The sequence below is a fragment of the Hylobates moloch genome, unplaced genomic scaffold, assembly GCF_009828535.3.
Source record: "Hylobates moloch isolate HMO894 unplaced genomic scaffold, HMol_V3 SCAFFOLD_21, whole genome shotgun sequence".
Lineage (NCBI taxonomy): Eukaryota > Metazoa > Chordata > Mammalia > Primates > Hylobatidae > Hylobates > Hylobates moloch.
Window position 1 is genome coordinate 24,162,103 of NW_026652296.1, and position 22,374 is coordinate 24,184,476.

Genomic DNA, 22,374 nt, shown 5'->3' on the forward strand with positions numbered 1-22,374 from the left:
CCCCCCCAAAAAAACTACAATAAAAATTAAAAGAAAAACCAAACACCTTTTGATCTTACCATCTTTCTCTGCTAGGTGCCTAGAAAGTTGAGTCAGAGTCTGCTGGACTGCCCCCTGCTGTGGCTTCCTACCCTTCTGTGCCTGCAGCAGAAAAGCCAATGCGCTCATACGGTTTTTTTTTTCCTGCCTTTTTTTTGGTAAACCAAACCAACGATAAAACAACCATTTGGAATTTCACACTACTGCAGAGACTTAGCTGGTCCCCAAAATAAAAATATTCCTTTCTTGCAAAACAATCCCCAGTGGCAGTGGTGGGTCCTTCCCAGCTCACCAGAACGCTATCATGCAGTGCACTCTCGTTCCCCACACCTGGGCTAACTACTGCCGTGAATGCAAACCACAGCAAAAAAGGGCAAAAGAAAACAGTTTAGCAAAAATCTAAACATTCAACTGGAGTCGGTTCTGTTACATCCACTGGGTTCCTCTTTTCTTTTGTTCATGAATATGAACTTGGAATGTCCACACCTGGCTTGACAGAAACAGCACAGGGGCAGCTTGGACCCAACATAGGACTGAATTTGGCAGCTTTCCTGAGCCCAGCCCAGGAAACCAGGCTGGAACAAAGGTGTCCCAGGGATTTTCTGGAGAAGCAGCAGCAGCAGCAGCACCATGCTTGTCTCCGATCTCTTGGTCTCATCACTGAGGGGAGGCCTGGAGAAACGGCAGAGTCAGCAGGGGAGAGGGCCCCCAACACAGTGCAGTGATGCCAGCTGGCGTCTTCCTGCCGAAGACCTCTGGACAGAGGAGATGATCCCAATGTTTAGCAGTGATCCATAGAAAACCCTCTGTATGAAACGGAACCAAAACGGAAACCCAGGACAGCTGGCTTGAGCCTTGAGCACCCTTCTTGGCAGATGCCTACTGGGGATTTTCAGAGACTAAAGGGATGGGAGTGTGCAGTAATGGGAGTGATGGGTCCTGCTGCTTCTGAAGCTCCATCTCAGCAGCCCTCTGTAGCGCCACCTCCACCAGCAGCTGGAAGCTGCTGAAGTCCTCTTTGTCCTGCTCTGGGGGTGTGGGTGGTGGCGTGTTGAAGAGTCCACCTGTGGGGCTTCCAGCCTCAGCCCTGGTCAGCAGAGTAAGTGTGCTACCAGGGGTCACCAGGGGCTTGGGAGACTCCAGCTCCCCACGCGGGAAAGGGGCTGCTGGCTTTTCCCCCTGGCCTGAGTGAAGCGGCATGGAGCACACAGACAGGGAGAGCACATTGGTGGGGGCTGGGACAGACACAGCCAGCACTGAGGGGCTGCTGCCACGGGGGAGGGCCACATCTGAGGCCTTACCCCCACGGCGGGAAATGGTAAACTGATTAGGGTCTTTGCCATCCTTCCGAAGCATGTCTGGGAGAAGCCGCCGCCGGGCATTGATGAACCAGTTACATATCTGGAATGAATATACAAGACCGATCAGTTTGCTCAATCTAAAACAGCTATGGGCTGGGCACAGTGGCTCACACCTGTAATCCCAACACTTTGGGTGGCCAAGGCGGGAGGATTGCTTAAGCTCAGGAGTTCGAGACCAGCCTAGGCAACACAGGGAGACCCTGTTTCTACAAAAGAAGTTAGCCAGGTGTAGTGGTGCGCCCCTGTGGTCCCAACTACTTGGGAGGCTGAAGTGAGCTATGATCGCACCACTGGATTCCAGCCTAGGCAATAGAACAAGACCCTGTTTCAAAACAAACCAAAACAAACAGCTATGAAGCACTTACTATGTCCCAGGACCCCAGAACACGGCAGAAAACACAGAGGTTCATAGTGGGAAGACAGTTAAATAAGAACACGCACCAACCTGGCCAACATGGTGAAACCCTGTCTCTACTAAAAATACAAAAATTAGCTGGGCATGGTGGCAGACGCCTACAATCCCAGCTACTTAGGAGGCTGAGGCAGGAGACTTGCTTGAACCCGGGAGAAGGTGGTTGCAGTGAGCTGAGATTACACCACTGCCCTCTAGCCTGGGTGACAGAGCAAGTTTCAAAAAAGCAAACAAACAAACAAAAACCCCATGTGGCTGGGGCTTAGAATGGTAACTGAAGGTTAGCTCTTAGGGGGAGGATTTGCTTCTTTATTGTTAAGGGTACTGAGGAGTTATATAAGGGTTTGACGCAAGGAGCAACCTATGATGTGGAGAACAGACTGGAAGCAGGGAGACAGGGTACTGCTAGTAGTTCAGGTTACGTTAAGGGAGATGGCGAGAGAACAAATGTTTGCTGCGTTTAAGATATTGGAATGGTAGGACCTGCTGCCTGGGTGGATATGGGTGGATGAAGAAGAGAGGAATTGATGCTAAGGGCAACTCATTCCCAAGTTTGTAGTGCAGAGTTTCGCTGCAGGCTGGAGAAAGCCACAAAGGCACAAGGGAGCTGTCAGGAAGAAAGTTATTCTTTATTTTTTCCTTATTACTATTTTTTTTTGGTAGAGATGGGTTTTTAGCATGTTGGCCAGGCTGGTCTAGAACTCCTGACCTCAAGTGCTCCGCCTGCCTCGGCCTCCCAAAGTGCTGGGATTACAGGCATGAGCCACTGCGCCTGGCCTGGAAGAAAGTCATTCTTATTTCTCAGCAATACCAGGAGTAGTAGCCTCAGCAGAACATGCGCTCAACCAACATCCTTGACTTTTTTCCACATGCTGCTGAGAAAGCTACCACTAACTCTGACCCCATTCCCATCTAGCTGATTGTTGAGAAGCATAAAATTTCTCACCATTAAGTGATATGCATGTGGTTTGGGGGACACCTCTAGCACCCTGCCCCCTATCTCTGGACTCTCTTGAATAGCCCCCAACTTTACAGCTTTCCAGTCTAGCCTCTTTACTGGTTTTGTGTTCTCTTTCTAAAATGCCATGGCTATCATTCCTGTTCTAGAAAACTGCCATTTGTCTCCTACTGCCTACAGGATCAAGTCCAGACTCCAGAGCCTGGACATGAAGACCCTCCCCTGGCTGGGCACGGTGGCTCACACCTGTAATTCCAGCACTTTAGGAGGCTGAGGTGGGCAGATCACTTGAGCCCAGGGATTCGAGACCAGCCTGGGCAACATGGTGAAACCACATCTTTACAAAAATACAAAAAAATTAGCTGTTGTGACAGCACTTGCCATATAGCCCCAGCTACCCAGGAGGCTGAGGTGGGAGGATCACCTGAGGCCAGGGAGGCTGAGACTGCAGTGAGCCGTGATAATGCCAGTGCACTCCAGCCTGGAGAATCAGGCTGGGTGCTGCAGCTCATGCCTGCAGTCCCAGTACTTTAGGAGGCCAAGGTGGGCGGATGGCTCTCACTCAGGAGTTCCAGACCAGCCTGGTCAACATGGCCAAACCCTGTGTCTACAAGAAGTACAAAAATTAGCTGGGTATGGTGGTGCGTGTCTGTAGTCTCAGCTACTTGCGAGGCTGAGGTGACAGGATCAATTGAGCCCAGGAGTTTGAGGCTGCAGTGAGCTGTGATTGTGCCACTGTACTCCAGCCTGAGTGACAGCGTGAGACCTTGTCTCAAAGAAAAAAAAAGTCGGTCGAGCGTGGTGGCTCACGCCTGTAATCCCAGCATTTTGGGAGGCCGAAGTGGGCAGACCACGAGGTCAGGAGTTTGAGACCAGCCTGGCCAACATAGTGAAACCCCATTTCTACTAAAAATACAAAAATTAGTCGCGTGTGGTGGCACGCGCCTGTAGTCCCAGCTACTTGGGGGGCTGAGGCAGGAGAATTGCTTGAACCTGGGAGGTGGAGGTTGCAGTGAGCCATGACCACGCCATTGCACTCCAGCCTGGGTAACAGAGTGAGACTCTATCTTAAAAAAAAAAAGTAAAGTTAGAGCTTCTCACCTTCCTGCTACTCTTCAAGGCTTCTTGCTCATTCAAATATTATTTGAGTGCCTGGCATATTGGGCCCAGTTCTCAGTGCTGGGATGCCTTTGTGAATTAAACAGACATGCACTCCACCCTGTGGAGCTTACAGTGCACCTAGTCATGGAGCCTGACGATCAACCATTAGGTGAATAACCACCAATAAGCGCCAAAAAGAAACAAGAATAACGGGGGGATTATAAAGATAAGAGAAACTCCCATAGCTAAGGGTTCCGGAAGGCTGAGACGTAAGGATAAGGAAGAGCCAGCCGTACAGAAAGCTAAGAATGTTCTAGACAATTCCAAGGAAAGGCCTTGGCTGTGGGGTTCTCATCTGCCCTCCTTCACCTCTATGGTCCTCCAATGCAACGGAACTGAGGCAGGAAAGGGTTGGCTTAAGGAACCGGTGAATGGTAGCTGATGAGCTCAGAGGTGGACAGGGCTGACAACCAGGCCAGAGCACCAAGGAAAACCATTAAGTGGTCTAAACAGTGGCTTGACTGAAATTTCACACTCTAGGTCCTTCTTCTGGTCCTATCTTTTCTCCTAACCTAGCTAACTGCAGCTGCATCTATTCCACAGGTGACTCAAAGACAGCACCAGGCTGTCAGGCTGGAAGGCTCATAGGCAGGGTAGAGCCAGAGGCTTCTGTGGCCCTTCTCTCCCATTCCATTCCAGCCAGGAGGGGCCCTGGCTCTGGGGTTCTTATTTGCCCCTCTTCACCACTATGGTGCTCCAATGCACACACATACCAACAGGCTTCAGTGGACGCTGGCTGAGCTGAATCCTGACTAGGGCTGTAGGAAAACCCTAAAGAGAGGAAGGGCTTAGCAGGGTGTGGTGGCGTGTGCCTGTAGTCCCAGCTACTCAGGAGGCTGAGAGAACTGCTTGAACCCACGAGGCAGAGGTTGCGGTGAGTCGAAATTGCACCATTGCACTCCAGCCTGCGTGACAAAGCAAGACTCCATCTCAAAAAAAAACAAAAAAAAAAACAAAAAAAGGAAGAGCTCAACAGCTGGGTGGGATGAAGGAAGGGAACAAACTTATTCAAACACCTTTGATAGCAGTATCATGCCAGCCACCTCACTTGCATTATGTTTAATCTGCATACAAGCCTGGAGGGTAGAGGGCAGTCTCCCCAAAGTACTAGAGAGAACTGAGCTCAAAGAGAAGAAAGCTCTTGTCCAGTCACACATCCTCCCACTGCAGAGCTGGGATTTAAAACCAGGCCTCCTGGCTTTAGGGCCTCCACTGCTTTGCTGTGCCTTTTTTTTTTTTTTTTTTTTTTTTTTAAAAGACAGGGTCTCACTCTGTCACCCAGGCTGGAGTGCAGTGGTGCAATCACAGTTCACTACAGCCTTGACCTCCTGGGTTTAGGTAATTCTCTCACCTCAGCCTCCCAAGTAGCTGGGACCACAGACATGTGCCACCACGCTCAGATTCTTTTTTTTGGTATTTTTTTGTAGAGATGGGGTTTCACCATATTGGCCAGCTGGTCTCGAACTCCTGGACTCAAGCAATCCGCCTGCCTCAGCCTCCCAAAGGTATGAGCCACCGCGCCCAGCCAGCTTTGCTGTTACCTTTCCAGAGGAACAAAGGGGATAGCTGAGTAATAAACATCATGATCCTGATAGCAAACATTTGAACACAAAACACATCAGGTGCTATTTTTTTTTTTTTTTTTTTTTTGAGACAGTCTCACTCTGCTGCCCAGGCTGAGTGCAGTGGCGCGATCTTGGCTCACTGAAACCTCAGCCTCCTGGGTTCAAGAGATTCTCCTGCCTCAGCCTCCTGAGTAGCTGGGATTACACGTGCCCGCCACCATGTCTGGCTTTTTTTTTTTGGATTTTTAGTAGAGACGGGGTTTCACTGTGTCAGCCAGGACGGTCTCAATCTCCTGACCTCGTGATCCACCTGCCTTGGCCTCCCAAAGTGCTGGGATTACAGCCGTGAGCCACTGCGCCAGGCTTTTTTTTTTTTAAGTAGAGATGGGGTTTCCCCATGTTGGCCAGGCTGGTGTCGAACTCCTGAACTCAGGTGATCTGCTCACCTCAACCTCCCAAAGTGTTGGGATTATAGGTGTGAGCCACCACGCCTGGCCTCAGGCGCTATTCACATTTCGTATCTAATTATTCATTCAATCTCAGCCTATCAGACAGGTTATATGATGATCTCCCCTGAAGAAACAGATCGGAGAGGTTCAGAAACTTGTTCAAGGTCACAAGTGCAAAAGCTGGGTTTGATCCAGACAGCCTGGTTCTGGGCAGCCACCCCACTACCAGCTGAAGAGTGAGAGGGAGACTTCCTTGCACAGGAGCAGTTTCTGTGTCCTTCTCTCCCTCCCTCCCACAGCTGCCTTCTCCCATACCTGTGCTGCAGGGGAAAAATGGTCAGGTCACAGTGACCTGGGTCAAGCAAAGGAGTGTTGTTGAGCAGGCGGTCTCAGGGAGGGCAGCCTGGGCATTCCTCAGCATCTGTTTGGGCACCTAGCCCCTAAAGGCACGTCCCACTTTGGCTGAGGGTTCAGAGAACAGAAAAACACCCCTCCACACGCTCCCCCACAAGACTGTCCTGTCCAGAGCACTTGGCAGCCTAGCATCTGTCTGTTTTTTCTTCTTAGCCCAGAAAAATGCACAGCTGGACAAGGCAAGGTGGGGGGACTGAGTGGCTGCCAGTGCCCCTTCTGCAGCCCCTTCCAGCTGCCTAACCTGTGCTTAAGTCAGGAAAAGAACCTGTGACTTGTCCCCACTCAAGGTCCTTGGGGAGATGGTAGGAAGAAGGTCAAAGTGAACTCTGTGATATATATGGCAGAACATAGGCTGGGGACCTGAAAGCCGGTCTCTACCATAAAACAGGGCTCTATCTGAAAGGCTACTGAGGGACAAGGGAGGAATCACTGTGGCAAATGGGGGTGGGAGGAACACCAGGAGGCTGACAAAGGCTGTGATGCTGGGAGCAGCAGCTAATGAATGCAGGCAAAAACCCTCTCATTTTCGTGTCAAGGAAGCGAAGGCACTGAGGCGCCCTTCCCAAACATCATGGTACAACCATTCACGCTGGGACTGCCATGTCCAGGTGCTCTTGAAGGCAGCTCTCTGTTAGAATCACCTTAGGGGAGATTTTTTTTTTTTGGGGGGGGAGATGGAGTCTCACTTCTTTGCCCCAGGCTGGAGTGCAATGGTGCGATCTCGGTTCACTGCAACCTCCGCCTCCCGGGTTCAAGCAATTCTCCTGCCTCAGCCTCCCAAGTAGCTGGGATTACAGGCACACGACAACATGCCCAACTAATTTTTGTATTTTTAATAGGGACAGGGTTTCACCATGTTGGCCAGGCTGGTCTCAAACTCCTGACCTCAAGTGATCCGCCCGCTTTGGCCTCCCAAAGTTCTGGGATTACAGGCAAAGCAACCACACCCAGCCTGGGGGAGATTTTTAAAGACTGTTAAATAGTGATTTCCCCCTCTGCTTTATTGATCTAGTGGGGGTGAGGGGTGGAGTTGGCAGTGTGTTTTCAGACCAGCTACCCAGAAAGTCTGGCCACCCAGACTTAGGAACCAATGGTTTAGCCTACTGGTTACTTGTCCTTGCAGGCCAAGCCCTTTATTTAAGCCAAAAAGCTTACACAGAAGTTCAAAAAACATACACACAGATGAAAGGCCTTGAGATGGGGAAAAATAGAAGTTGCTTGTGGGAAGAATCAGAGGGCAGCTAGCTTTGGAGCCAGAGGAGAGCAGCTCCTACATCCCTGGCTGCCCTGGGGGCCAGGCCAGGACACTCCTCCCCCACAGCTGACCACTACAGCCTCTGCACCAGGTTCCTTTCTCACCCAACAGCCCTTGCCAGGGGGACTGCTGCCCCTGCCCTGGTATGGGCTTTGGGAAGGCTTCCCTCAGGAAGCTGCCCATTCTACCACTGTGTACCCAACACAGAGTCCCAGGCCTGGCACGTGGTATATCCCCAACCATTGTTACAGTAAAGGAATGGAAGAACCAGAACCCTGCCAGGTAGCCATAGATCTAGTCCAACCAATAAATTGGGCTTAGAGGATGTCGAAGGGACCTGTGAAAATCCTTTACAAACGACTTCTTTTTCCCTAACCCTCCCAACTGCTTAGCCCCAGGGAAGTACCAGCAAACCAGTTAGTTGAGTCATTGACTTGCTAATGAATTGCTCCTGGGAGGGTTAAAGGAGACAATCAAAAGAGATGCCCCCAGGGAGAGATAAAACAAGCTTGGCAAAATGTTGATACTTGTTCATGCCGAGTGACTGGTGCTGGTGGTTGATTATTATATTCTCTTACTTCTGTGGAGTTTTTTTTTTTTTTTTTAAAGACAGAGTCCCGCTCTGTAGACCAGGCTGGAGTGTGGCATGATCTTGGCTCCCTGCAACCTCCACCACCCTCAGGTTCAAGTGATTCTCCTGCTTCAGCCTCCCGAGTAGCTGGGACTATTTTTAGTAGAGACGGGGTTTCACCACATTGGCCAGACTGGTCTACAACTCCTGGCCTCAAGTGATACACCCGCTTCAGCCTCCCAAAGTGTTGGGATTACAGGCGTGAGACACTGTGCCTGGCTTTTTTTTTCTTCTTTTTGACAGAGTTTCACTCTTGTTGCCCAGGCTGGAGTGCAATGGCACGATCTCGCTCACCACAACCTCCGCCTCCTGGGTTCAAAAGTGATTCTCCTGCCTTAGCCTCCTGAGTAGCTGGGAGTACAAGCATGCGCCACCACGCCCAGCTAATTTTCTATTTTTTAGTAGAGATGGGGTTTCTCCGTGTTGGTCAGGCTGGTCCTGAACTTTCAACCTCAGGTGATCCGTTCGCCTTGGCCTCCCAAAGTGCTGGAATTATAGGTGTGAGCCACTGTGCCCAGCCTGCGTTCAGCTTTTATAGATATTCTTAAATGTCCTTAATGGAAAATGAAATTAATTAAATACAGGAGGCCGGGAGCAGTGGCTCACGCCTGTAATCCCAGCACTTTGGGAGGCTGAAGCGAGCAGATCACCTGAGGTCGGAAGTTCGAGACCAGCCTGGCCAAGATGGTGAAACCCTGTCTTTACTAAAACTACAAAAATTAGCTTGGCCTGGTGGCAGGCGCCTGTAATCCCAGCTACTCGGGAGGCTGGGGCAGGAGAATTGCTTGAACCTGGGCGGCAGAAGTTGCAGTGAACTGAGATTGCGCCACTGCACTCCAGCCTGGGCAACAGAGTGACTCCGTCTCAAAAAACAAACAAACAAACAAACAAAAATTAATAAATACAGGAAAAAATGATGCTCCCAGGCTTTAGGCTATTTTTCATGATTAGGAGCCATTACATTTCCTTACTTCTGTGGTCCTGCCTGTTGACCCTTCTAACACTTTATAGTCCTTTTCTGCCACTTCAACGTTATTTACTGAGCACCTACTTACCAGATACCAAGCACTATGCTACACTAGGGCTGTAACTATGAACAACACTAGGTCAGTGCTCTCCACACCTCTAGAATTTGGTGCAATTACAGTTTAGTGTCCCAGTGCTCTGACCTCATCTATCTGCTGTGAGAGCATACGGCTCCTTTAGGGACTGGGAGCCTCCTGGTCAGGGGTGGGAGGAAAATGATCTGGGGAGGTGGATCAATGTAGTGGGAATGTGGGGGACCAGGGTTGAGGTTCAAGATGTAGACACGGGCAGGTGATGTCATTAGGCTGGCAAAAGCCATTGAAGGTTTTTTTTCTTTTTTTTGAGATGGACTCTCGCTCTGTTGCCCGGGCTGGAGTGCAATGGTGCAATCACAGCTCACTACAGCCTCCGCCTCCCGAGATGAAGCAATTCTCTTGCCTCAGCCTCCCAAGTAGCTGGGATTACAGGTACCCGCAACCACGTCCAGCTAATTTTTTTTTGGAGACAGAGTCTTAGTCTGTTGCCCCGGCTGGAGTGCGGTGGTGCAGTCTCAGCTCATTCCAACTTCCGTCTCCCAGGTTCAAGTGATTATCCTGCCTCAGCCTCCCAAGTAGCTGGGATTACAGGCACACAGCACCACTCCTGGTTAATTTTTGTATTTTTAGTAGAGATGGGGTTTTGCCATGTTGGCCAGGCTGGTCTCAAACTCCTGACCTCAGGTGATCCACCCACCTCAGCCTCCCAAAGCGCTGGGATTACAGGCGTAAGCCACTGTGCCCGGCCTAATTTTTTTATTTGTAGTAGGACAAGGTTTCACCAAGTTGGCCAGGTAGGTCTCCAACTTCTTACCTCAGGTGATCCACCCGCCTTGGCCTCCCAAAGTGCTGGGATTACAGGCGTAAGCCGCCGCGCCCAGACTTTTTTTTTTTCTTTCTTTTTAGAGATAGGGTCTCGCTCTGTCACCTAGGCTGGAGAGCAGTGGCATGATTGATCATAGCTCACTGCAGCCTTGAACTCCTGGGCTCAAGAGAGTCTCCCATCCTAGCCTCCTCCCAATGTGCTGGGATTACAGGTATGAGTTACCCTGCCAGCCCATTGAAGGTTTTTTTTTTTTTTTTTTTTTTTTGAGACAGAGTTTTGCTGTTGCCCAGGCTGGAGTGCAGTGGCACGATCTCACTGCAGTCTCCTCCTCCTGGTTCAAGTGACTCTTGTACCTCAGCCTCCTGAGTAGCAGGGGTTACAGGCATGTGCCACCATGCCCGGCTATTTTTGTATTTTTAGTATTGAAGAGGTTAACCATGTTAACCAGGCTGGTCTCAAAACACTTGGCCTGGCCTCAAGCGAACTGCTTGCCTCAGCCTCCCAAAGTGCTGGAATTACGGGCATGAACCACTATGCCTGGCCTGAAGGGTTTTAAGTTGGGGAGTGATAAATGATTGTGATCAGATAATGATGGTTTAGATGAGGGTAGGAAAGAAGCCAAAACCCTGAAATATTTAAGGGGTATATGTACAGGAGCTGGTAATTGACCAAATGAGCTGAGGGGCAATGAGCTAACTGGGAGGAGTTACCAGAGAGGTGTGCAGCTGGGGCTGACATGGGATTCATGGTCAGTTTCCATCAAGGAGGGCTGGGTGGTCCCCACTGCTCTTAACTCTTGGCATGACTCTAGAGCAGGTGGCCACCATGGGTCCCCTCCCTCCAGGTGATGCCCAGTCTCCTTTCCTTACACTCACATTTCTCCAGGTGGGACCTGTGGATGTGTCACCTTGAGGGGTTTGCCAGTTCTCTAGAAGGATGTTTGGCTTTGGGTTTCCATTTTCATCACCAGTAGGAGCACTGGGGCCTAAGACCATCCAGATCTACTCTGCTGAGTCTGTGCCTTTGTCACACCACATCCTGCAGTGCAGTCAGCAAAGCACCACCCACCATTTTCAGTTAATACAGTCAGGTGGAATGTCACGGTTTTTACATTTATCTACTTTGGAAACAGTTTGATTTTAAGGTTAGGTATAAGAACAAAAGCAAAAAGAAGTGTTTTTTTTTTTTTTTTAATACCCAGTTTTATGTTTTACCTAAGTGATGTGATAAAAATGATTCAAGTTAACATCTTGCGGGGAGATGGGTCCATGAAAAATGTTTTATTTTTTTATTTTTTGAGACGGAGTTTCACTCTTGTTGCCCAAGCTGGAGTGTAATGGCGCGATCTCGGCTCACCGCAACCTCTGCCTCCTGGGTTCAAAAGTGATTCTCCTGCCTCAGCCTCCTGAGTAGCTGGGAGTACAGGCATGCGCCACCACACCTGGCTAACTTTGTATCTTTAGGAGAGATGGGGTTTCACCATGTTGGTCAGGCTGGTCTCGAACTCCTGACCTTAGGTGATCTGCCTGCCTCGGCCTCCCAAAGTATTGGGATTACAGGCATGAGCTACCATTCCCGGCTGAAAAATGTTTTCTTTAAAAAGATAGGCCAGGCACGGGGGCTTACGCCTGTAATCCCAGCACTTTGGGAGGCTGAGGTGGATGGATTACTTGAGGCCAGGAGTACAAGACCAGCCTGGCCAGCAAAAATTAGCTGGGCGTAGTGGCATGCGCCTTGTAATCCCAGCTACTCAGGAGGCTGAGGCAGGAGAATCACTTGAACCCGGGAGGCAGAGGTTGCAGTGAGCTGACATTGCACCACTGCACTCCAGCCTGGGTGACAGAGCAAGACTCCATCACACACACACACACACACAAATAAATAAATAAAAGGAGTTAGTATATTTCTCAGGTTTGAGAAAAGTGTCCCTGACAAAAAGCAATTCCAATAGAGTATAACAAGTGGTTTGACAGGACAGGGTGAGGTGCACTGGGAATATAAGCAGCAGCCCCAAACCTAGGCTGTAGATCAGTTTGGACTCTATCCTGAGGGCAGTAGAGTCCAGGAGTGCCTGGCCCTATCAGATTTGGGCTTTTGTGTTCAAAATAATGGATTAAATGAACAAGGCTGAAGGCTGAAGGCAGGGAGACCCATAAAGAGGCTGTCTAGACACTCCTCGAGGGTAAGAATGTGTCTGGATCCTCTCTGGGATCCCAACTCCGCACAACTCCATGCTGAGGAGGTACACTGTGAGATGCCATGCACTGCTGGGCACCCAGGATCAGCCCAAGACTTTGTGCCTTAGGCAGAGAGATGAAGCTGAAAACAGTAGAAACACCCACTGTATGCCAAACACTGACCAGTAGGTGTTTTTTGTTTTTTGTTTTGTTTTGTTTTGTTTTTGAGACGGAGTCTTGTTCTTGTTGCCCAGGCTGGAGTGCAATGCCACCATCTCGGCTCATCGCAACCTCCGCCTCTCGGGTTCAAGATATTCTCCTGCCTCAGCCTCCCGAGTAGCTTGGATTACAGGCGTGCAGCACCACACCTGGCTAATTTTTTTGTATTTTTAGTAGAGATGGGGTTTCTCCATGTTGGCCAGGCCGGTCTTGAACTCCCGACCTCAGGTGATCCACCCGCCTTGGCCTCCCAAAGTGCTGGGATTACAGGCGTGAGGCACTGTGCCTGGCCTTGTTTTTTTTTTTTTTTGAGACAACATCTCACTCCATCGCCTAGTCTGGAGTGCGGCGGTGCGATCATAGCTCACTGCAGCCTCCACCTCCAGGGCTCAAGTAATCCTTCCTCCCACTTCAGCCCCCCAAGTAGCTGAGACTACAGGTATGTACCACCATGCCCAGCTAATTTTTTTGTTTTGTACAGATGGGGTCTCCCTATGTTGCCCAGGCTGGTCTCAAACTCCTGGGCGCATGCGATCCTCCTACCTTGGTCTCCCAAAGTGCTGGGATTACAGGCGTGAGCCACTGTGCAGGGCCCCAGTGAGCCTTGAATTCTTCTTCTCGTCCCTTCCTCCCTACACTCATGAAAGCGCTACAATCACCTCCCTTTTTTCAGATGAGGTAATAATGAGGCTCAGAGAGAAGGCAGTGACTTGGCCAAGGTCCAGGCTTCCTCTTGTGGAGAAGATGGAATCTGAGTCAGGATCTGTAACTTTAGAGCCTTTCTCATACAGATACTTGGATTAACCATTGCCCAGAGTATAAAGTCAGGTGACAGGAGTTCTGAGGGCTGAAATACTTACCATGTCTCTACATGGAAGAAAGATAGGAGCTGGGAAGACGTGGGAGGTTCAGAGTGGGATAAGGGAAGGAGGGAGAGACAGCACCAAAGGTTGGAGTAACAAGCTATGAAAGGACAGAGGGGGAAAGAGAAACAGGGGAGCTTGTGGGAGAGGTTTGACTGGCTCAGGAAGGGAGCAGTGGGGGCCAGCAGGGCAGGGCTGGGCCTCTGGTATTAGGCTAAGGGCCTACTGTGTGTCTCCAGAAGGGGAGAGGCGAACTGGAGCCAAAGCAATGGTGGTCCAGGGTCCCCCGCCTCTGCTCCAGGAAAGCAGAACAAAGACACCTGCGGGTCAGCAATAGGCACGATTCAAAGGGGACAGTACTTTGCACTCTGACAAAAAGGGGATAAGGCTATCTTTTGAGCGTGTTCATGTGCATGGTTTGCAAAGCACTTTCACATCCAGTTCTGAATCTATTTGTCACAACAGATCCACCAGGCAGGGGAGGACTCTGTGCACCCCCTGCCCCTTTACAGATGAGGAACTCAAGACGTGAGGCAGAACTGGATTATGAACATAGAACCTCTGACTTCTGCCCTTTCCTGGACTGTGATCCTGCCCCATCTCTTAACAACACTGCAAATCACAGCTGCCCCTTTCAACCAAGTCGCCGTCCAATACTGTGCTGGGGCTGGGGGCCGAATCCTAGATGCTCGATGCCTTCTCATCTTCCCTTGGCCTCCAAAGTTAATGATGACACCTAAACATTGACAACATTAAATTCCTTGCCTCTTCAGAACTATCCAAAGTCTGGGCCGGGCGTGGTAGCTTACGCCTGTAATCCCAGCACTTTGGGAGGCTTAGGCGGGCGAATCACAAGGTCAGGAGTTCGAGACCAGCCTGGCCAACATGGTGAAACCCTGTCTCTACTAAAAATACAAAAAATTAGCTGGGCATGGTGGCAGGCACCTGTAATCCCAGCTAGTTTGGGAGGAGAATCGCTTGAACACGGGAGGTGGAGGTTGCAGTTAACCAGATCACATCATTGCACTCCAGTCCGGGTGACAGTGCAAGACTCCGTCTCAAAAAAAAAGGACTATCTAAAGTCTGAAATTGACTGCAGCGACCCTATTTCATTGTCTTCCCTTGAGACAGGGAGAGTGGGTGTTCTCCCCTAACCCAAGAAGAAACCGAAGCCCAGACAGCGAAAGTGAGTGGCCCAAGACCACAGTGAGTCAGTGACACGGCTGGAATAGGACTAGAACCCAGATCCTCCTGCCACCCCCTTATCCAGATCCCCTCCTTACTTGCAGCACTGACAGGTTGGTCTGTCCAGAAAGGCTCAGCTTCTCCTGCTCTGAGGGGTAGGCGTTGTAGCGGTGCAAGTACAGCCAGTCCCGGAGGATCTTCACCGACTCCTTGGGCAGGTTCCCCCTGCGCTTCCTTTTGCCCGCCAGGGAGAGGAGGCCTTCGTCCTCACCTAGATCACTGTCCGACATGGTGCCTAGGGGCTAGGCTGGACCTTGGGTAAACCTGGGACAAGGGACACAAGGGATGGGAACATCATTAGCATGTACCGCCTTTTCCTAGTCTCCAAACACGCTCAGCATTACCTGAGCCTGCGACACCAGAAATGGGGTAGTTGCAATTCAGAATCTCAGGCCATAACACAGCCCGAGCAAGCTAGAAGAGATGAGTCCAAAGTTCCTCCACTTCATGGAACAGGTAGGTGACTACCGAATGGCAGCTCATTCACAAGCAGGACTCAGACTGGAAACAATTACAGCTTCTACTGAGGTCTACTGTTCTCCATGTTCGGTACTAAGCATTTGGTTTTTCCTTTTTTTTTTTTTTTTGAGACAGGCTCTCACTCTGTAGCCCAGGCTGGAGTGCAGTGGCGCCATCTCGGCTCACTTCAACCTCTGTCTCCTAGGTTCAAGTGATTCTCCCACCTCAGCCTCTAAGTAGCTGGGATTACAGGCATGCACCATCACACCTGGCTGACTTTCTGTATTTTTTGGTAGACACAGGGTTTCATCATATTGGCCAGGCTGGTCTTAACTCCTGGCCTCAAGAGATCTAGCAGCCTCAGCCTCCCAAAGTGCTAGGATTACAAGCGTGAGCCACCATGCCTGGCCTGTACTGAGCATTTTACATGTTATCTCATTTAATCATTACAATTCCCCAATAAAGGAGAAGCTATTATTATCATCATTTTATAGAGACTAAGAAAGCTGCCCAAGGCCTGCGCAGTGGCGCACACACACACACACACAAAATACAAAAATAAGCCAGGCATCATGTTGTGCACCTGTGGGCCCACCTACTTGTGGGACTGAGGCAGTATTGCTTGAGCCCACGAGGTCAAGGCTGTAGTGAACTGTGTTTGTGCCACTGCACTTCAGCCTGGGTGACAACAAAATAAAAAAGGTCTCAAAAAACAAAGGCCGGGCACAGTGGCTTATGCCTGTAATCCTAGCACTTTGGGAGGCCGAGGCAGGCAGATCACAAGGTCAAGACATTGAGACCATCCTGGCCAACATAGTGAAACCCCGTTTCTACTAAAAATACAAAAATTAGCTGGGCATGGTGGCGCATGCCTGTAGTCCCAGCTACTTGGGAGGCTGAGGCAGGAGAATTGCTTGAACCTGGGAGGCGGAGGTTGCAGTGAGCCGAGATCGTGCCACCGCATTCCAGCCTGGTGACAGAGCGAGACTCCATCTCAAAAAACAAACAAACAGCCGGGCGCGGTGGCTCACGCTTGTAATCCCAGCACTTTGGGAGGCCGAGGCGGGCGGATCACGAGGTCAGGAGATCGAGACCACGGTGAAACCCCGTCTCTACTAAAAAAAATACAAAAAATTAGCCGGGCGTGGTGGCGGGCGCCTGTAGTCCCAGCTACTCGGAGAGGCTGAGGCAGGAGAATGGCGTGAACCCGGGAGGCAGAGGTTGCAGTGAGCTGAGATCGCGCCACTGCACTCCAGCCTGGGCGACAGAGCAAGACTCCGTCTCAAAAAAAAACAAAAAACAAAAAACAAACAAACAAACAAACAAAAAAAAACAAAGGCGAGGCACGGTGGCTCACGCCTGTAATCCCAGCACTTTGGGAGGCCGAGGCGGGTGGCTCACCTGAGGTCAGGAGTTCGAGACCACCCTGGCCAATATGACAAAACCCCGTCTCTACTAAAAACACACACACAGACACACACACCCCCACACACAAAATTAGCTAGGTGTTGTGGCACACACCTGTAATCCCAGCTACTCGAGAGGCTGAGGCAGGAGAACTGCATGAACCTAGGAGGTGGAGGTTGCAGTGAGCCGAGATCATGCCATTGCACTCCAGCCTGGGCGACAGAGTGATTCTCTGTCTCAACAACAACAAAAAAAAATAAAATAAAATAAAATAAAATAAAAATTAGCCCAGTGTGGTGGTGTGCCAGTAGTCCCAGCTACTCTGAGAGGCTGAGGTGAGAGGATCCTTTGAACCCAGGAGTTCAAGGCTGTAGTGAGCTATGATCACACCAGTGTATGTCAACCTGGACAACACAGTTAAGAACCCGTTTTCAAAAATAAAATAATAAAAAAAAATGCCATGTGCTGTGGCTCACACCTATAGTCATGGCACTTTGGGAGGCCAAGGCAGGTGGATCGCTTGAGCTCAGTAGTTCAAGACTAGCCTGGGCAACACGGTGAAACCCCATCTCTACAAAAAATACAAAAATTAGTTGAGCATAGTAACACATGTCTGTGGTCCCAGCTACTCTGGGGGCTGAGGTGGGAGAATCGCTTGAGCCCGGAGGCAGAGGTTGCAATGAGATGAGATCACACCACTGCATTCCCGTCTGAGAGGCAGAGCAAGACCCTGTCTCCCTATCCCCCCCAAAAAGTCCTAAAATTGATTATAGTGATGGTTGCAAACATACCAAACCTGCTGATGAGTATACTTTAATGGGTGAATTGCATGGTATGTGAGTTATATCTCAATAAAGCTGTAAAGGAAAAAAATCCCACCCCCAGGTTAGGATAGTGAAGTTGGATTTGGACCAGGCCTCTCCCTACCCCCTCTTGTGAGCTATATAGCGTCTTGCCTCCTGGGTCTCCCAAGGCCCAGTGAGAAATCTGGAAACTACAGGTCACCATGATCCTGCAGCAGTCCAAGTAATATTTAAGGAGCACCTACTGTGTACCTTGCAGTGAGAGAGGTGAGTCATCTCTCTACTGGTTGCTTCTTGGACATTCTCCTTTGTCAGGCCCCTTTGGCCTGGTCCTAGACTCAACCACTCAAAATCTAGATGAATGAGCAAGGCCTACCCTCCACTTGGCACTGTAACCTTGGGCAAGGATCCTCCCCTCTCTGAGCTTGAGTCCCCTCTTCACCTGTCAAATGAAGGAAGGAGTTTCCCTAGATAACCCAACTCAGCTGCTCAGCCCCTGGACAAAGTTCTGTTTCACACATGCAACAAAGATTTTCTTTCTTTCTTTTTTTTTTTTTTTTTTTTTTTTTTTTGAGATGGAGTCTCGCTCTGTAGCCCAGGCTAGAGTGCAGTGGCGCAATCTTGGCTCACCGCAACCTCCGTCTCCCGGGTTCAAGCAATTATCCTGCCTCAGCCTCCCGAACAGCTGAGATTACAGGTGTGTGCCACCACATCTAGCTAATTTTTTTTTTTTTTTTGTAGTTTTGGTAGAGACAGAGTTTTGCCATGTCGGCCAGGCTAGTCTCCAACTCCTGACCTCAGGTGATCCGCCCGCCTCGGCCTCCCAAAGTGCTGGCATTACAGGCGTGAGCCACCGCGCCCAGTCAGATTTTCATTTTAAAAGCAAAAGTTCTAGGCCAGGCTGATGCCAGGATCTCAAAGGCTCCTCCCTTCTCAGCCTTTTAACAGCTCCCCAGCAGGCCGGCCAACAGACTCTGGCATCTCCCAGGTTTTGTTTCCTCTTCTTGGACCTGAGCCCAGATCTCTGGGCTGGCTAGGCCAGGCTTTCGAGGGAAGGGTCTACCCTTTCAGTCAGGCCACCTGGAGGTGAGACAGGCACTGGTTAGACGTGCCACTCCTCAGAGAGCACCACTGCAGGCTGCTTTCTGAGGTGAGACAGCCATTTCTAGGTGACCAGGGCAGCTGGGATCTGGGCTCAGTGACGCAGCCCTGGCCGGCTGTGAGAAGTTTACTCAAGGTTATCTGTACAAATTCCACCCTGGCTGCCAGCCAAGTCTGTCTGCAGGGTTCCCCGGGTGGGCTCTGGGGAATGACCCCTCAGTCTACACAAACTTCTCCACCTCGGTGTTCCGAAACCCAGGGCCATCTATAGTCTGGGAGGCTTCCCACATATGCACCCCACACCGCACCCAGACACACTCACGCCAGGCAATTAACCAACAGCGCTAGGATAACTGGCCCGAACTCATCGCTCAAGCCCTACAAACCCTAGGGTTTTCACCGACACATACAGCACTCACACGCACAGCTTACAGACCTCAGGCCTAGCACGAACAACTGTGACCCACACAACTAGTCCAACTTCTGTACCCGCCCACCCACGAACTCCAACCGACCCAGCTACCCCCGATCTCTCCGACAGGGAAAACTCCAGGCGTCATCACACTAACAATCAGTTCTACCCTCAGTGACCTGTGGTAGCACCCCCTCGACACAACATCCCGTGCACCCTCCTACAGACTCCCACGACGCCACCTGCAGCCACTCCCGCACCAACTTTCTGACAACTCCCCTAGCTCGGTCCCGACACTCCCCCGGGCCGCGCACTCACGCCCGCATTCCCAGCAGTTCAGACAAAGCGCGCAACCTCCCCCGCGGCCCAGACCGAGTCGGAGCACATGGCTCCTGGGTCGGCGAGGAATCGCCCGGCGCTTGGGGCGCTTGCACCCCACAGTCCCCACACCCCAGGCCGACTCCGCGCACCAGCTCCCGCGCGGGCCCGCCATCCCGGTGGGCTGTGGAAGAAAGAAAACTCACGTGTCTGTCCCGGGGCAGGAAAAAGTTTGGTTCCCACCCCCTTCCCCGGCAGTTCGGGGCTGGCCGACTCTTCGGGGCGCGGGGACGGCGGAGCGTGCGCGCTCGGCTTTGTGCTCCGAACTGGGCCCGGAGGGGGAGGGGAGGGGAAGAGAGGGGAGGGGGCTGGGCTCCCACCTCCGCACCGCCCCCCCCAGCCCTGCGCCCAGACTCCATGTTGGCCGCCCCCTGCCCCGGAGACTGCGCGCTTCTCCTGCGGGAGGCTCGGATCACCCTCGGCCTGCCCGAGGGTCCCGGCGCGAACAAACTTTCTCCGGGGCGCCGGCCCCACGCGCCCCGCTTCCTTGGCCAGCCTGGGAGTGACAGATGCCTCGGAGACAGACTTTCCTTTGTTCCAAAGGAAAGGGGAACTCGCGCGGGCTCCCCAGGGCCCCCCCGCTCCGGGCCTTCCCGCGGCCCCCACCCCCAGCTGTCACTCTCGGCCGCCCCCTGTCCGGCTCGGCGGCGGGGGGGCCCTGCTGGCGGTTAGCAACGTGCACTTTTGAAACCAAACAAATCCGTCCCCCCGCGCGCTCACTCAGGTCCGGCGCAGGATCGGCCCTCTCCTGGGGTGGGAGCCTATGAAGCTGGGCCCCCCACCAGGGCCCGAGCGGGCTTCCTCCCGGGGGCTGGAACAGCCCCCCACCGGCCCCCGGAGCGCAGCGCCGTCGGGACTCACAAACGCCCCCCGGGGGCCGTCGGGACTCACAAACACCCCCGAGCTCACACACCCCCAACCGCACGCGCCAGGACGACGCCCCCTCCCCCGTCCGGCCGACAAAAAGAAACTTTCCAAGTTGTCCGCGCGCCCCCACCCCCATCTGGCCCTCTTCTGCTCCCTGCACTGACTTTTCCCAGCGGCTTGCGGGTCCACGCGGCCTCGGGCTCGGCGCGAGGCGTCCCGGCGGGGAGCGGGGGGCGCCGGGGGCGCGCGCCGCGTACCTGCCCGGCCTGACACTCGGCCTGACAGCTCGCGGCTGGAAAGCACCTCGCGGCCTGACGTCAGATCCCCTCTCCTCCCCCCGCGCCCTCTGCGCCCTCCCCCACCCGCCCGGAGGGAGAAAACAAACTTTGTGCGGAGCGCGACGAGCTGCGCCCACCCCCCGCGGGGCGGGTCATCGGCGCCGAGGGGCTTCGCCCCGCCCAGCGCTCCCGGAGGGGGCGGGGCCGCGGGCACCTTCTTCCTGCGCCCACCCCGCCCTCAGGAATGTTGCATGGCCTCCCCATAGCGGCGGTGGGAGCCTCGGCCGGGGAGAGCCCGCTCGGGGGCAGGAAGTGGCCCGGCCCTCCTCGTGGAGGGCGTTTCCGGAGCGCCTACTGTGCTCCTTGCCGGGGTGGGGGTCGTTACCGAGTGGGAACTTCTGCAAATCCTGACTTTTGTCAGTTCGCGCCCCGCACAAGATGTCCTGCCGGCGGTGCGATTGCTCCCGTTGCTTCGAGGGGAAACTGAGGCCAGTTAGTCTGGGCACTTACCCGCAGCTAGTTAAGGACTAGACTCTGATGGGGACGCCTGTTATGACCTCAGTGGCCTGTAGAATCTTGGAGGCCGCCTCCGACCTAAGCCCAAAAAGCACATGGTCGGGCTCACAGGAGGCGGCCAGAGGTGAAAACAGCCAACGCTTTACAACGACGCTGTGCGGGGCACTTCGTGTGTGTCATCCCGTCTCATCCTCGGGTGATGGGGTATGTGTTGTGCTTTGTAAGTCTCTGGCTTACTCATGAGCCGCAGAGAGGTTCTTGATTTGCTTTTGTCACACAGTCAACCGGTGTCATTCAGCCCAGGACGGTCGGTAGTGAAGCCTGATCCCTTACCCCTTGTGCCCGGCCTTAAACGATCAGTCCAGGAGCTCCCGGAGTTCCTGTCTGGTTTCTTTTTCCTCTTCTGCCAGTTACACCCTACTCCAGAAGGTTTTCGTTGGCCTCCCCCACCCCAGTCAGTACACTCTTCCCCTCCCCCCGCTCCCTGCTGTGGGTACCACATACTGTGGTATTTCTGTTAACCAACCTCTTAGGGCATCCCCCCACGCCCCCCAGCCCTGTACCCGGACACGGCTAGGCCCAGATATCTGGAGCCCTTGAGCTTGGAAATCGCTTTGAAAACAGCTTTTGGACTTAATTACCCTTTAGCAATGGAGAACTCTAGAACAAACTCTTAATTTTTTCCAAACAAGCTCTAAGCCAATCAGAATGCTGATTAAAGATTGTTAAGGTTTCACCTGGACACCCCGTAGAAGCCAGACTTCCTGCAAATGTTAAAAACCTCCTCACGGCAGCGGGTGAAATGTCAGTGGCACTGCCTATTGCTCTCCATTTCAGACAGGGAAACTAAGGCCCAGAGTGTGGGTCAGAAACAATTTTTTTGGCCGAGTAAGTGGTGTTCCCCCCACGGCCCTCTGAAAGAAAAAGCCGCGTCTGGGTTGCTTAGGTAAGAAATGTAAAACCAATGGGCCTTGGCCTCTAGGAAATGTATGGGACAGGGACCTTCAGAAGAGGGGAGCCCCAGGGGGAAATGGGTGCGACCAGGTGAGCCTGGAGAGGGGGCTCCGGTAGTGGCTGCTGAGCTTGAACTCTGCACTAGGCGTTTTTCTCCTATATGCGTAAGAGCCACACTCTGCCCTTTCTGGGGAAGCCACTGGGGGCCTGGGCTAGAGGCAAAGACCTCACCGTAAATTGTGCCTGCAGCAGCCCCTTAGACCAGTGCTTCCCAAGTCTGGTGCTAGATGAGGTTGGGGAAATGGAAGGGGGGGAGTGCTGCCTCCTCCTCCACCTGAGAGCTGCATAACAAAGACCTGGAGCCCCTCCTTCCTCCTGGAGGACGGGGTAGCGGTGGAGGGAGGCTGATAGCCCGTCAGATTTTGCACGTAAGCAAGCCTCACAGATAAAGCCTAAGTGCAATTAGAGTTTGAGAATTACCGTGGCAAGTTTCTGAACTAGTAAGTATCAGAATTTAAAATGTGTGGATTCTCTAAGCCAGTAATTCCACTTCTAGGAATCTG

The 22,374-nt window shown here is 52.3% G+C and overlaps 1 protein-coding gene and 1 long non-coding RNA gene across 8 annotated transcripts in view; one reads left to right on the plus strand and one right to left on the minus strand.

Annotated features, from left to right (window-relative positions):
* Positions 1-261: 261 nt before the first annotated feature.
* On the minus strand, positions 262-20,522 carry TGIF2 (TGFB induced factor homeobox 2). Of its 7 annotated transcripts, none has more exons than XM_032141836.2 (3): positions 20,449-20,522; positions 14,675-14,900; positions 262-1,440 (listed from the first exon to the last, which is right to left on the minus strand). In XM_032141836.2, exons 2-3 carry the CDS (start codon positions 14,864-14,866, stop codon positions 919-921), a joined length of 714 nt encoding a protein of 237 aa, XP_031997727.1. In that variant the 5' UTR covers positions 14,867-14,900; positions 20,449-20,522; the 3' UTR covers positions 262-918. The 7 variants fall into 7 exon arrangements, with proteins under 7 accessions (XP_031997727.1, XP_031997725.1, XP_031997724.1 ...); XM_032141834.2 differs by lacking the exon at positions 20,449-20,522 and adding an exon at positions 20,321-20,376; XM_032141833.2 differs by lacking the exon at positions 20,449-20,522 and adding an exon at positions 20,228-20,376.
* A 344-nt stretch (positions 20,523-20,866) lies between these two features.
* The window catches only part of LOC116460759 (uncharacterized), a 77,287-nt gene continuing 75,779 nt past the window's right edge, over positions 20,867-22,374 (plus strand). Inside the window, exon 1 of the long non-coding RNA XR_009211525.1 lies at positions 20,867-21,061. This is a non-coding gene — a long non-coding RNA (uncharacterized LOC116460759). The remainder of the gene's footprint in view (positions 21,062-22,374) is intronic.

What these genes read in the sequence shown, in the direction of transcription:
- TGIF2 (XM_032141836.2), bottom strand. Translation starts at nt 14,866, where the DNA reads ATGTCGGACAGTGATCTAGGTGAGGACGAAGGCCTCCTCTCCCTGGCG. An exon ending in CCAACCTGTCAGTGCTGCAA is followed by an intron (nt 1,441 to 14,674) that starts GTAAGGAGGGGA and finishes TATTCATTCCAG; the next exon opens with ATATGTAACTGGTTCATCAA.